This window comes from Zophobas morio, unplaced genomic scaffold (genome assembly GCF_036711695.1).
Source record: "Zophobas morio isolate AGI-343-1 ecotype UQ-CSIRO unplaced genomic scaffold, CSIRO_AGI_Zmor_V1 ptg000568l, whole genome shotgun sequence".
NCBI classification, from domain to species: domain Eukaryota; kingdom Metazoa; phylum Arthropoda; class Insecta; order Coleoptera; family Tenebrionidae; genus Zophobas; species Zophobas morio.
Genome location: NW_026972671.1, coordinates 96,612 through 110,887, shown reverse-complemented (window position 1 = coordinate 110,887; position 14,276 = coordinate 96,612). Strand labels below are relative to the sequence as shown.

Sequence of the window (14,276 nt, the reverse complement as noted above, 5' to 3'; positions counted from 1 at the left end):
TTTTTTTAGCTCACGAGGTAAATAAGAGCTGGACTTTAGCCTAAAGTAGGCAGAAATCTTGTCGACTTATTTACGGCCAAAAAAATTGTTACCTCTTACAGTTACTGTTATATTAAGTCATATAGATATGTAAGTATAAAACTTCCTTATAGAAGGGCAATATTTATATAGCTTAAAATGGAGAGATTTGATATATTCACTTTACCATACATCTTGAAGCCAAGCTAATTTACAAAAAAAAAAATTCAAACGGTTTATATCACCTTAAAAATCTAAAGCTAATTCTGTTAGCTGTGTTATTAGAATTTCTTCCCAATAATTGGCAGGGAAACAAACTAAAATATAGATTCCAATGTACTCCAATTCGAAGACACTACCATCTCCCAAAATAAAAGTTGCTGTTTTTTTTTTGTTTGTTTTGAATGAAAATGAGTAATATATTGAGTAAGAAATAAATTTAACAGTAGCAATTATGTAAGTAAGTAGTCATTACCTTATTTTTAATTGTTTCCTGTTTCTTCAAATAGGCGTTCGTTTATTGACGAGGTGAAAAACCTATGCAACTGAACGCTTGCCTGCTTTTTATTAGAACTAGATACCTCAATCATTGTTTCCTGTCCCGTTAAGGAGGGCGACCACTTTTTGGCGTGATGGGAGCTACCTACTGTAATGACAAGACCACGCTTAGGGTCCAGTGCTGATAAATGCCGAATTAAACTATAGCCTATCGGATGGATTTTCACACTGAAGTATTTGACTCTAATTAAAAGTTGCGCCCTGTTTACCTTGCGTGTTTTCTCTAAGTGTAGATCTTATTGGTCGTGCCTGCGTTTGGTCGCCTCTTGGCTATTTTTTTGTTTTATTGTATTTTGCCTGTACTTTTTAGCTTTTAAACTTGACCTTAGTTTATAATCAAATTACTTAACGGTTTGCTATAAGATGCCTTTAAAAAAGCGAAGGTCCAAAAACTTTAGTAGTGGCGAGCGTGTGAACACTAGGAAGAAATCTGAAAAAAGAAAAAAATATATTGATAGTAGTCAAGAAAATAACTCGGATACATGTTATTTATGTGATTGCTTTGGGAATCTCGTATGTTGCGATAGATGTCCCAATTCTTATCATATTACTTGTTTAGACAAGAAATATCTCCCTAAAAATATAGAGTCTGTAGAGTCATGGTTTTGTCCTTTTTGTCAAAACAAACTGCCTTCTAAGGGTGATTCTATTAAATCCTCCTCCTCTGCAGATGGTGAAGCTATGTTATATAATAACAACTATAATACGCCAGAAGCACCTCAAAACTTTTTTCTTATCCCTCTTCCTGATTCCTTACCCGCTACTTTTGATGAAGTTACTGAAACTACCTTAAACACACCCGGTCTTATCAAGGAAACCGCTTCTACTGTGCTAAATACTTCTTTTTTAATTTCCTCTGGAGGTACGTGTCTAGCAGCTTCAAGTTCAAGCGCTTCCAGTTCTAAAAAGTCGGTTTGTGGCCCTAAGAGCGCTTTGACTTCTTTTCTAGAAGAAAGGGGTATTTCCGCCCAAGAAATCCGCAGGAGGTGCTTTGCACTTTTCACTATGTATTATTCCTATTTTTGTGCTTATATATACTATTAGGCATATGAATCAATACAGCAGAAGCCGAGGGCCTTCCTCAGTACAACAGGTTGACTTTTGTCTCTATAGTTATAAAGCTTTATTTGAAATCCAGTTATTTTATGGCCCGATCGAAAGAATTTAGCGATCTCTTTTGATCATGTTAACCAATCTTCTGTCGCCAGCAATTCTCCGCAGAAGGATGACTCAGGCTCAGATATTAAAAATTCGGTGAAAGTCAGGGTTAAAAAAAAGAACTCTGACGATACTAAAAGCGACAGTGATGGGAGCGATAACCCTTGTAAATAAATTTATTTTTAAATAATAATTTTTTATTAACTATCGTGAACGTAGCTTCTATTTTTTGCGTGATGTGCCGACGTCCTCTTCCCAACAATATGCTTATGAGCGATATTGATCCAAGGGCCCCTAAATGTTCTTTGTGCTGGTCCATCTTAAGGTTTTAGCCTCCTATTTATATAAAATATTTTTCAATATTATTTATATATTAGTAAAAAGATGAAATCTCGAAAAGGTGGTGTTAAAAGAATGAAGAATAAATGTATCGTCGCTGGCACTATTCGCCAGACTACCCATATTCCTACTCTTCAGGATATCTGCGTCAAGGTAATTTTTTTTAATGGAGAGTATTATTATATATTTATGTTGTACAATAGTTTATAGGAAAAAATATAAAAAATGTTGAAACATTTGGGCATATTGGTTCAAAAGCTCTCAACATTATCTGCTCTTGCTTGTGCAAACTTCGTCTTCTAAAGTAGGCTTGTATATGCATCTACTGATGTGAATAATGCCGCGTTTACTCTATTATATAACATGTAGCGAGGAAACCTTTCGGCTTTTCGTCGAATACCCGACTACCTCCTTGACACTTTATGACTGCGCTAGTAAGCACCGCTTATTGTTGCTGCTGTTTCTTCACTCTTACATTCTTTGTTATTTTTTAAATAGAATTAACTCGTGAAAACCTAAAAAGTATTGGCTGGAATCTTCCAAAACTCGTGGTTTGTTTATATAGAACTTTTACTTGGGGACTTGTTTTTTTAATATCTTATAGAGTTTGACTTTAGAAGAGTGTGGCCAGCTGGACGACGAAATATTAAAAAGCCTTTCTAATTGTTGCCCTTTGATTACTCGTTTTTGTTTGAATGGCGCCCACTTAGTTAGCGATGAAGCTCTTTGTACAACTTTTAGTACACCAACTTTTTATATACCACATTAATGTCTGGGCTTTTTCTTTCAGCCTCCTTTATTGCTTCGCGCGCTCTTACTGAGTTCGAGGTGTCTTATAACTCAAATATTGCAGAGCGCACTGTCAGAGCTCTCTTCAAGGAAGGTTTTAACATTAGTCGCTGTGCACATAACAGTTGAAGTTAAAGTTATCACACGTTTATCAGGAAATAAGTTGAGCAAGCTTTGCATCGCGAAGTGCGCCAACATTAAAGATTATTGCTTTTCTGGTCGTCTTGACTCCTCCTGCTTGAGCGCACTCACATACGACGGTAAGTTACCAACCTCTTAACTCTGCTTCTACTTAACCTTTATTTAAAGGACTTGCCATCTCGAGCGACGCATACAAAATCCTAAACCGCGCTTCTTCTGAATTTTACAGCTTGAAAGTGGTTAATTGTTCCCCGCTGGTGGAGGTGGCTTTTTTTACATGAGTCAACTTCGGACTTAAACTATTATAATACATATTTAGAACTCTTTGCCTATAATAAATAAAATTTTACCCAAGTTAACGTCGTTGGAGTTGGACTTGAGAATTTTTTCAAGTGTGGACAAAATAAAAGCGTTTTTTTTTGTTTTTTATTAATTGAAATTATTTTAAAGCGCCTTTATAGTTTTCTTAATGAACTTACTGAGTCCACTCGTCTTGAAAAATTATTTCTTTATCACTGCGCGGCGTTAGACGATGGGATGCTATGCGCCATTTTAAAGGGTTCTTTTTATTTTAATAAATCATCAACTCTTGCCGAAAGCCTTAACTGTCCACAGAAAACGCCGGTAGGCTTACATCTTTGACCATGAGTGAAGGAACCGAGCTTACGGTGGGATCCCTTTCTCTACTATCCAGTTGCCGGCTACTGGAGAAGCTGGACCTGTCCTGGTGCGGAAGAGTCAATAACGAGGTTCCGCAATCCCGTGCAGTGGCTTGCATGCTGAACTCACGTGCCTGTACCCTTCTTCATTTCCAGATAGTAGCGAGTGTTGTGCGCAAGTGCGAGAGGTTGCAGGAAGTTGCGCTTTGGGGCTGCCACCGGATCACTGAAAGCCTTTGCGCATACACGAAGGGGAGGGTGGACATCAAGGGAGCCATGTTTGCGTGACGGAGCCTTTATTTACTCCGTCGACTGCTTACGCCTTCGACGAGCCAAACCCGGAAAACCCCATCACCTTCTCGACCTCGTCCTCTTCCTGTATGCCCGCGCTCCGCAGGGCTGCCTTTGCAGCTTCTCGGCGAGCCTTTCTTTCTTCCTGAAAAACACAATAACTGATAGTAATAACAATCACCTATAAGGAAACAACCTCTTTTCTCTTTTTTCTCTCCTCCTTAGCCCGTTGCGTTGCTCCCTCAGCAGCCCTCAGCTTGGCCTCATAGTCAATGTCCTGTGCTCTTTGTTTTAATTCCTGCTTGTCTTTTACTTTTTTTAACCTTTGCTGAACCTATCATAATACTACATTAGAAAATTATCTTCACTGATAAACTATTTTTATAATTTCCTGCGAAAGAGTCGATTTTTCGACCCGCATAGACATACCAAGATTTTTTTGATCTGTATGAGCGAAGTTTAAAAAAAGGTAACTGTTTTAGTAAAAGTAGTTAATACGCTTTCTTCCGTTTATGTGATCAAAAAAGTTAGTAGAGTCTTTTATAACACAATCACAGACGTTGCAGTAAAATCCACCGCTTTGCGAGAGTGGCGTGTCTTTTGTCACTACAACTATTTTGCCTATAGTTATGTAAATACTTTAAGTTTTAAGCACTCTTAATACAATAATGTGCCAAAAAAAAAATTTAACGTGAAGCAAAAATTAATCAAACCTACCGTTTTATCGAAAGTTTAAAATGTGCAACTTTTCAAAGTGATTAGTTAAAAGAATATGCTACGCATTATTGTATCAAATCATAGCTACAAGTATGTAAACTATTTTTCAACTATATTAACTGGAAACACCGCAAATGAGTCAAGTCGCTCTTAATTTTAAAAAGTTATGGTCAACCGCCAACAAAGCTCAAAGTAATCCGTTACTATTACTTAAGCAATTTCACGGTCAACTAAGACCATAATATATACAATAAAAGTATTTACATAAAAAATGTATATAAATTAACTCGTAGCAAAAAATTTTTGAAACTGTGGAGAAGTAGAAGGTTACCTAACTTATCTTCAACGTTAACCTTATAGTCCCTTGCCTTCAAAAGGGATCTTTCTATCGGTTTTCCTGGTCTAACGACTAATAAAATATTTGTTGTGTACACAAGAGCCCTTAAGTTAAAATATAACCTCCTCTAAATTTTTCTTCATCTTCCCTAATATATTTTTGTGCAAGTTTTTCATACTCATCTTTGTCCCATTTACGGCGAAAGCTGTCGTCTGTTTCGGCCTAAAATTCTTGGTAAAAAATTGGGTAGTATGTATTCGTACAACTAACCAGATGAGCTTTTTCTGGATCTCTTTCAGACATTCAATAAACAAAGATGTAAATAGTATATTACAATAATTAAAAAATTTAAACTCAAGATTTCCTCAATCAAAGCTAAAACATAAACCTTACAAAGATTTCGAGGGCAAATAGGGACAAGAAAAAGTAAAAGATACTTAGCCCACCAATCGCCTCCATGTGTCCGCCGCATGACTTTATTTATAAATGATATCCTAGTGCTTTATCATAATAACAGTTTTGAATACCCGAGCTCTTAAACAGGTTTCGTGGCCCACAAGTACGATATTATTATTATCTTGAAATGTGTCTTTTGCGTTTGGTTTACACCCCAACCTTAGCTTTGTACGCTGGTCCAAGCCTCGTAAGTGAGTTCCCAATTAGCGTGAACAGCTATTCATTTGTAAAGGCGGGGGGATTTGTCAACCCTTCAACTTTAATTCGCGGTAAAGTTTATCATTTCGTACAAGCCACGAGGCGTTTGTCATAAGGTGCTACAGTTTATTTTGGACGTTACTTGCGATAAGCCGTTGGCCACGTAATTTACATGCGAACGCCACGACCACTTAAAAACTATGACGTCCCCCAGGTATATCACCTGAGGACGTCACAGTATTTCAACACCGTTGTAAGTCAACGGGGTCACATTAGATAGCAAGCGCGCCGAGTAAAGTTTTAATCGCTGGAGTAATACAATGGGAGACATCGACGATAAATATATCATCGTACCACATGCGTAAACGGTGACCCGCACGTTAGGCGGACTGGCAGAGACTGGTCGCTGATATAGAGTTTGAATAGCAGCGGTTATAAGAAAGAGCTTTGCGGAACTCTCGCTGGGGGTAGCGGGCGAGGACAGTGCAGCTCCTATTCGCACGCTGAAGGCCCGGTTGTTTAGATGCAACTTGAGCACGTTTCGAAGGCCGCGCGGGATGACTAGGGCGTAAATTCAAGGTTTTGGTTGTCCATTTGGTTAAGCAAAAAATTTATTGGGTCGTTGACCTTTTATAATCCAAACCGAAACTCCGGTAAATTTTATGGGCGTCCACAATGCTTTTAAACGGTATAGCAACTGCTGACAAAAGGCTAATGGGTCGAAATTCTGAAGCTCGGATGCCAGTTGCGGTGTCTTTGGTAACATCACGACTACCGCCATTTTCCATCGCACAGGTAAAAGCTGAAGGCCATCACCCAGTTTAAGAGGCAGCGGGAATAAATCATAGCCTATTCCGGCAGTTGTGTTAACATCAGGTTTGTAATGTCTTCAGGGCGAGGCACCTCCCGCCTCAGTAGCGTCTTGATGCTTAACAAAACAATCGTACTTCTAACCTAGACTCCGCTCCTCTGCTACTGTGCGAACTTGGAGTAACCTAGTGCTTATTTGCTAGCAGGAAGGTTGGAATAAAGAACAATTTAAATAATTAAATAAAAATAATATAAAGTAAAGCGAATAACACTATGCTTGGATCAAAAGCTACTTATGCCTTTACATTACCAGAAAGTTTGGCTAATTAACGAGCTTTGTGATGGTTGCGTTGGTATTAATTTGGTCATCCTTCGAGCGGCCTTAATATTCCATTCGGGCCGGTTGTTTGCTGACTAACTATATGTTGTTTATTAGTATTTTCCTATTTTCTATTTTAAATTTTTAGTGCTTTTGCCCCTAGAAATACCAAAAACTTGTCCAAATCTGTTTTAATTCTGTGGATAGAAGCACTATTTTTGACCTTGCACAGGTCATTTTTAATAAGTAAGGGTTCTTAAACTCCTGTATAAGAGCTAAGAGATTCGCTCTCTTGTCTTGTTGCTTGCGGTTGTCCTGTTACGCCTTTATCATCTTGTCTTCGCGTCTCATTCTTCGCCCGGGGAACCGTAAGTGACCTAGGTTATCGCTGCGACTACGGCGAGGTACGCGTCGGCGATCCTTTAAAGAAAGATTTCTAACGTCAACAGTGCAGGTGCTGGTACAATGTATCTCGGTGGTGATGGTTCATGTCTTTAGAACCTCGCGATAGTCTAGTACATTCTTAATGTGGAGTCAGGATTGCTTTTAGTCCCTGGGCTCATGTCGTAGAAGTACCTGTAACAGACAAATCTATATATAGAATTCGCTTCCAGCCTTTCCCATATTCCTGAAGGGTTCCCCATGGTTTCGATCTAGGGGAGGTAACAGACTGCCATCCGAAGATGTAATCCAATGTGAATGTAGTAACATCTGTCTCGGGTGAAGTCACTCTCTACTCTGCAAAGGTGTTGACATTAACGTTAATGTAAACTTTAACCATTCATACTTCTTTAACTTGATTCTAACACTAGTAGGTGATTAACTACGAAAAACCAATGCACCATTATTATGGTACCTCCTGAGTTCAGCTTTGTTATGAAGGCTGCGTTGTACTTTGGAAAGCTATAGATGGTATAACGCTCGGGTGGAAAGATCTCTTTAAACTTGGTAAAAAACCAAAGGCTGGCTAAATTCTGTAGGTAGGTTCTCTCTAACCTATAATTTTTGATGTCTCATTATGGTTAATATTCTGCCTTGGACCTGGTGTCTTCGGATTATTTAACTAGACTTGGCACGTTCGAAAGTTGACTTTGGTTGCTTAAACTATTCAGGTTAAGTAACTTGAGTACTAACTCTTCGCGATGAGTACTAGCGTTACCTTCTCAAGCAAAATATTCTTATACGTTGCCGATGGAGAGCTTCTCGGCCCTTTGATGAAATTTTGGGGAGACTTTCCGAATTAGCTAGGAACCTGCCTCTATTCGAGTGATTAGCTGTGGACGAAAACCATGGAGGTAAGAACTAGCTAATGAGTGATAATAGGCATCACTATTGCTCTGGTTCCGAGGCCGCTAGTGGTTGATTGGATTCATGTTGGTCTGGTCGCCTAACTGGTGTGTAATGGTGCTTGTTCTAAGTCCCTTGATACGTTGGTATGAGTACTGTCATTTTTGTGCTATTTACTAGTATTGTATATATTGGCCGTCCATCCCTAAAACCTTCGGGATAAACCTCACATCGTCTAAAGGTTTGCACAATTGTAATTTAGTACAACTTGACTTAATATGAATACATATATCTTCCCATTTGGTCGCACCAATATTTAAGACTTTTTAGATTAACTATATCGTCTACGCCGATGATGTGGGAGTAGGGAAGAAGCAAAAAAAATATTACTAAATTGCTTTACGCCCATATTCTATTAACAATAGTGAGGTAAAAGGTGTGTTATACAAGCCAATTTAAATTACTAATGTTAAAAAGCATCAAAATGCATAATCTAATAACAAGACGTGTGTGCGTCTTGTAAGTATACAGAAGGAAAAAGGTGATTGTCCTTTTAAATGTTTTCATAGTGCTAGATCTCCTTACCTGCGTTGCTTAATCCATGGGATTATGAACTTGAGACCCGTGCCCTCCTTTCCTAATGATACCAACGAGTTAGCCAACTCATTTTTTTTAGGTATAAAGTTATCGAGATCACCTTTTGAAATATACTTTGTATGTTTAAAAGAATCATTTACAATATTGTACCACTCTATAACTCTCAATACGACATAAAGCTATAAAAATACGCAATAAGAAGTCAACTTTTAACATCTTTTTAGCACTAATTAAGATACTATGACTTTCTCTTACCTACATGACCAACATTAATATAATTTTAAAAGCTCAAACTTTTCTAATAACTAAGTTTGGCAGTAAAATATTAGATATAATAGGACAAATACAGTTATGGAGAGAATAAAACTTAAAAAGAATTTGAAGATTTAATAATATATTATTTTCAGTTATTTATAGTACTGGCTTATCACAGGCGTGATTACAATCAGTTGCTACGTAATATACTTCTCTATTAATAGAGGGTGCAAAGCTCATAAAGCCGTCAATTAGAATGAATTCGCATTATAACCACCACATTATTGTCATAATAAAATAGTTAAGATTAGTACCATTATATAATATTAAAAAATATATACTAAATTAAAGTAATATTATAAATTATATTCTTAGTTATAATCCCCTTTCGATTGGTCTGAAAACTGTCTCGGCTGCGGTAGTTGGTGTACCAAGGGGAGTCAGTCATAATCAAGAGCCTGCCAAATTAGTAATTATGGTGTCTACATGTTTACATAGGCTGTAGGCTACACCCTCCATTAGAGTTGCTTGTTGCACATAAACCAAGGCACGGCCACCACCATTCTCAGAACGCAATTGTGTATTATTTGTAGTAGTCGAATGAATATGACTGTTTGTATATTAGAGCCAGGCAATAGAGGCATGAACCACCAACGGGCGTATAGCCGATTTGTATAATAGAAGCTTGTTTTTTAGATGCAATTTGCTTCTACATAGTAGGGGGTATAAAACGGATGCTTTTAGTAACGACGTAAGAAAGATGCGGAGCACAGCCTAGTCTGTTGTCAACTTTCACTCTGAGGTAATATACCTCTTACTTCCAGGAATGGGTTTGGTTTGGTGAGAGAATAAGAATTTGGAGGGGTATCCCCTTTGCTATAATCATTAAAAAAAAAGCTACTGCTTGACGCGTTAATTACTAGATTTCATGTGAAAACATGCATCAAACACTTAAATGAAAGTGTCTGTTTTTAGACACCAGTTAGGCGGATTTTGGACTAATGTGGCATGTTACACATGTAGAAGAAAAAGTAAAGGGAGCAATAGAGTATCATGGGGAGCGCTCACATTGTGGTGTTTAATAACGGAATTTATCGAACTTACTTTAACAGTAAACTTCTATTTGTTAAATATGGATGTACCACCGCAGTGAAGTGAAAAGGAAATCTAACAGTAATCATTCAATAAAGCAGACCATCCTGCCATATTTTATTAAAAGCCTATTTCAAAATCTAAATGACCACACCCGTTACATTTGTAGCTTCTCCCGGTACGTCTAAATATCTGGTGGAGTGGGAATTTTTTTGAAGAACAAAATTGAATATTAGCTAGAACACACACCCTATCCTCAAATTCTTGCCATCTATAGAAAATTAACCGCTTTTGACTCCTTTCCAAGGAAAGACAGCAAGCTTATTAAAAGTTAGTCTTTAAGTATTAAAGCTTAGTTCTCGAATTAAATATAACTGCTAATAACCACCGTTTAAGTAAGCAGTGGTAAGTATTTAGTTAATTAATCTTAAGATCAGAGAAATAGTTTTTGAAGTAAATTTTATTAAGCATTAAATTAAAATTATTATCAGGGCCCAACGTTTTCTGTGTATTTATGGGTCGAACAATATCTTTTCCGCTCTGGATTTTAGCTTAATCCTGTTGCTTATATTAGGCCTTAGAAGGTAAGCAGTAACTAAGGTGGACGTGCTTGGATGGTCTTCATGTCGGTAGGGCTCTAACTTAGATGGGTGAGCTTCTAGTGGGTGGCAAATGCCTCTACATCTAACCTCGTAGCTGAGAGTTAATGATAATATTAATATGATAAAATATAATTAAATCGTAAAAATTAGGCGAGGCCGCATAACCACGCCGTGTTGGCGTGGAGAAGGCCTTGAATCAACTTTGGCATCAAGGTCTGCACAAGCCGCCGTTGCGATTACTGAAAGCAGGGGACCCTCGAGGTTCTCCTCTCCCACCTCTACTGTCCGCACTCTATATATGCGACGTGACCTTGCCATTTAATTTTCAAATGCGTGTCGTCCTTTACTTCGACGATACAGCCAACCATTTTCTTATCGTCGAAGTCTCCCACCCTGCCATGCTAGCATCTGCGGCGCCATCTTGACGCGCTCGACGACTGGTGTCGTTAATAAAAAGTAATTATATGACACGAAAAGCAAAGCCCTCCTAATAACGCAGAAACGTAACTCATCATTGGCGACCTTGACCTCTGATAGCATGAAGATTGGGTGGTGCTCCAAAGGAAATACCTGGGAGACATAATTGACAACAATTTTTCGTAATGGTCACACGGGTCTACAGAGTGGTGAAGGTTGAGGGAGCAACTAAGACGCTTTATTTTTAATTATGCACCAACAGCAAGCTTACACTGCAAAGCACACGACGATTGTATGTGTCTTGGGTCCGGCCAAAAATGACATACGCTTTTGCTGGAAGGACTTACGATTTCAAGGCAATAGCGTTTGCATTCCAAGTGCAGCAACGTGGTTTGTACGAATGAAACTCTTTATGAGGACCTTCAGTTAGACCCACTGAAGGTCGTCTTCCGACACAATGCCCATTGTCATTTAGGAGTTGCTAGCTAGCGACGATATCATCGTGACGCGCTTTAAGCTCTAATTCCTCGTTTGTGTTTTTGAAGATTAAAAAATATAGGAAGATTATCGATAAATGATTAGAATGCACTTTGTCGCAATTAGTCCTAATTGAAAGTTTGAGTTTTCTTTCTAATCTATTTCGATTGAATATAGCTTGACACGAACTAGGCCCGAGTGGTCATTTTTACATCATACACGTGATCCGGGTAATTTACAAGCTTTTAATAATTTTATAGTCCTTCTTAGCTTCGTGCCATAAAGTATTAAAAATGGTAAACTCTGACTCGGTACGTAGGCATATTGTTATTGAATTAACAAAGAGCGCTGAAAACCAATTTAGCTTCTTTTTGTTACAACTAGTAGCTAAGGCTTCTTTCGTAGCAGTCGATTTAGTACGTTGGTACCTCTTTTGTTTGATAAACTGTTAAATTAGTATTTAAAATTTAGGAACTCAGTGGCCTTGGAGACTTGAAATCTCTTAAACATCCGTTATATTATTTCCTTGGCCAATATCCCCTTTTTTTTTATAATTATTATACAGGAATCTCGAAGACCGTTACCGGTTACTCTCTTTAACGGCAAAGTCCAGGGCTATTGTTTCTCTAGGATTATCTTTTTTTTGTCCCTTAGATGTTAATGATTTTCAAGTGTACTCTTTTAATATATTAACGGCATGCCAGGTTTCTGTCTTAAGGCAATGATAAATAGATATTTTTACCTAAAACGCGGTTTTTTTTTAGGATAGTTATACTGTTGACCCCAGCAGTTTACAGTTCTTAGCAGATAACGGTTTTGATTTTAATAAACAAATATCGGAAGGGCTGCTATATTATTCTGGAAATGATCGAGTTAAGTCTTTAATATGTTCCAAGTTATATGTGAGCTTATAATTGTTGGTAAGGAAGAAGAAAGAACTCCCTTTTTGAGGAAACTGTTTTTAGAAATAAGTAACTCAAATTTACGTGTTGTTTTGCATAACGGCTTCATTGATCTTATATTTCTTTATCAGGTTTTGAGTAACCTTTATTATGCCGTTTCTATATTAATTTCAGCTTTAATTTTTGTATATCTTTCTTTCTAGTGTATCGCTTGCTTTTTAATTAGTTTCTGTATACCTAACGAGCTAGAAATTTTTTCCTTTAGGCTTTTTATGCCGATCTTCCTAGTAGCCTTGAGACCTTTGTTGCTGACGTGTCTTGCCTTTTTCGCGGCGGTTCTTTTTTTTTTTTAGTTGGACAAATACATAATTATTTGCGGTAAGTGGTGCAAAACTTGGGCCTGTTTTTGGTAATCTTTTTTCGTTTTTCAGGCATCGCTGATACCAAGTACATAGCCGACTACCAAGTTAGGGATGACGCAAGTTTTTTGGAGTATTTATTCTGGAAAAGGCATATATTGTTACATAGATCTTTAGTAATAAAGCAGATCAGTATATTACTCAAGACTTTCGCTTATTTTTAATTGTTTCTTTATTCTTTATATATATATGTTTATACAGAATGAAGACCATGGCTACCGAGAATTTTGCCTCAGTCTCTATTTCAAATCTCCTTTTAGCTTCTTCATTCGACCCTCTTATCAATGTTAGTATCGCCATTATTTTTATTGACAAAGAATGGAAGGTTTATTGTTTTTAATTGTAGATCAGAATGAACGAGATTGACTTGTTCGATTTAAGCCGAGCTCCACCCACACCTGTTGTCCTTTGCGCCCAATACGCTGTACTTCACATTCAATCTTTCAAATTTTATGCTTCAGTTCTTCTTTCCATTTTGCTGTTTCTTGCAATCCAGTCAGATTATATAACTACTGTAACCTTAGCCGCACTCTAGAGCCACGGCAACTGTTCGCATGGCCGCCACTGCCTCCTCTCCCACGACATCAAACTTTTATTTACAGCCGGCAACTCCGTTTCTTTAGGAGGAAGCGCCCTACATGCCCCCAAAGCCGAAAAGCTTTCGAAGAAGCAGAAAAAAAAGATGCGGAAATCTTTAAAGCGTGCGAAACAAGAGTGTTTAGCTAATGTTGCTAAGCGCTTTGCCCTCGAGGAGTCAACAGGGGAGCGCCCCCGCAGTAATGGCTTTGCGGCCAACGCCGAGCCACGTGACGAGCTTCGCGAAAGGGCCACGCGGGATGCTCTCTGCCCTACTGAAAGGTCACTCTCTGTGTTGGCCGTGTATCCTTATGCAGGCAACATACGGCCATCAACAGGTTCAGTCACCGGGCGGGCTTCGACGCCTTCATGACTGGCTTTGTCTACTTTGTCGACAGTCACATATATAATGAGAAGTTAACGGCGTTTGACAATATGCTTTTTCTAAGCTATAAAAAAGTTTCTATTATTCAACCGGTCCTCTATAACCTCCGCAAAGTTTTTTTTTCTAACAGGTCCCTCTCAAGTTGGAGAAAAGCGCGTATGCACTGAACTCACAGGAGTTCTTGCGAAAAAGCAGGAACGTCGCTCAGCAACAATTATTCGGCAAGTAGACTAATTAGCTAATTACCAACAGACTAAGCTTTGGAATAAGTGACTGTACCTGAGAGTTTGTTATAGAAATAAAAAAGGCGTTGCCCTTCGGTTTAATGACATATTAAACCTGTTAAATTTTGTAAACGCAATTTCTTTGATATAAGGGAGTTTAGGATTAGAGTAATTTATAAAGCTGCTTCCAATAACTTCACAGTGTTATACGGTTTCTTAGAGAAATGCTTGAAATTATTCCAGCGCGTGCACG

General features: G+C 38.1%; 3 protein-coding genes and 1 long non-coding RNA gene across 9 annotated transcripts; 3 read left to right on the top strand and 1 right to left on the bottom strand.

Moving 5' to 3' along the window:
- The first annotated feature begins 974 nt into the window (after positions 1-974).
- Positions 975-3,973, top strand: LOC135121349 (uncharacterized). The gene is made up of 17 exons (XM_064045664.1): positions 975-1,089; positions 1,247-1,562; positions 1,621-1,669; positions 1,738-1,900; positions 1,954-2,059; positions 2,112-2,226; positions 2,277-2,377; positions 2,443-2,507; positions 2,572-2,624; positions 2,678-2,801; positions 2,864-2,956; positions 3,018-3,122; positions 3,172-3,266; positions 3,323-3,414; positions 3,465-3,562; positions 3,619-3,752; positions 3,819-3,973. Exons 2-17 carry the CDS (start codon positions 1,258-1,260, stop codon positions 3,948-3,950), a joined length of 1,830 nt encoding a protein of 609 aa, XP_063901734.1. The 5' UTR covers positions 975-1,089; positions 1,247-1,257; the 3' UTR covers positions 3,951-3,973.
- Positions 3,974-3,978: 5 nt separating this feature from the next.
- On the bottom strand, positions 3,979-5,360 carry LOC135121329 (zinc finger matrin-type protein 2-like). The gene is made up of 7 exons (XM_064045647.1): positions 5,278-5,360; positions 5,130-5,229; positions 5,002-5,079; positions 4,452-4,574; positions 4,330-4,397; positions 4,150-4,287; positions 3,979-4,098 (listed from the first exon to the last, which is right to left on the bottom strand). The coding sequence occupies exons 1-7, from the start codon at positions 5,308-5,310 to the stop codon at positions 3,979-3,981; spliced, it is 660 nt and encodes a 219-aa protein (XP_063901717.1). The 5' UTR covers positions 5,311-5,360.
- Positions 5,361-7,431: 2,071 nt separating this feature from the next.
- LOC135121355 (uncharacterized) lies at positions 7,432-8,768 on the top strand. 5 transcript variants are annotated; one of them, XR_010278940.1, is made up of 6 exons: positions 7,432-7,536; positions 7,603-7,642; positions 7,700-7,770; positions 7,858-7,902; positions 7,959-8,506; positions 8,555-8,768. It is a non-coding gene; the product is annotated as an uncharacterized LOC135121355 (long non-coding RNA). The 5 variants fall into 5 exon arrangements; XR_010278938.1 differs by having other exon boundaries at positions 7,858-8,194; positions 8,258-8,506; XR_010278939.1 differs by having other exon boundaries at positions 7,858-8,318; positions 8,399-8,506.
- Positions 8,769-11,803: 3,035 nt separating this feature from the next.
- On the top strand, positions 11,804-14,066 carry LOC135121357 (target of EGR1 protein 1-like). 2 transcript variants are annotated; one of them, XM_064045670.1, is made up of 12 exons: positions 11,804-11,933; positions 11,989-12,029; positions 12,083-12,221; positions 12,282-12,389; positions 12,443-12,550; positions 12,685-12,754; positions 12,851-12,929; positions 13,040-13,124; positions 13,185-13,262; positions 13,374-13,696; positions 13,753-13,873; positions 13,930-14,066. In XM_064045670.1, exons 1-12 carry the CDS (start codon positions 11,811-11,813, stop codon positions 14,026-14,028), a joined length of 1,374 nt encoding a protein of 457 aa, XP_063901740.1. In that variant the 5' UTR covers positions 11,804-11,810; the 3' UTR covers positions 14,029-14,066. The 2 variants fall into 2 exon arrangements, with proteins under 2 accessions (XP_063901740.1, XP_063901741.1); XM_064045671.1 differs by lacking the exon at positions 12,443-12,550.
- Positions 14,067-14,276: the final 210 nt, after the last annotated feature.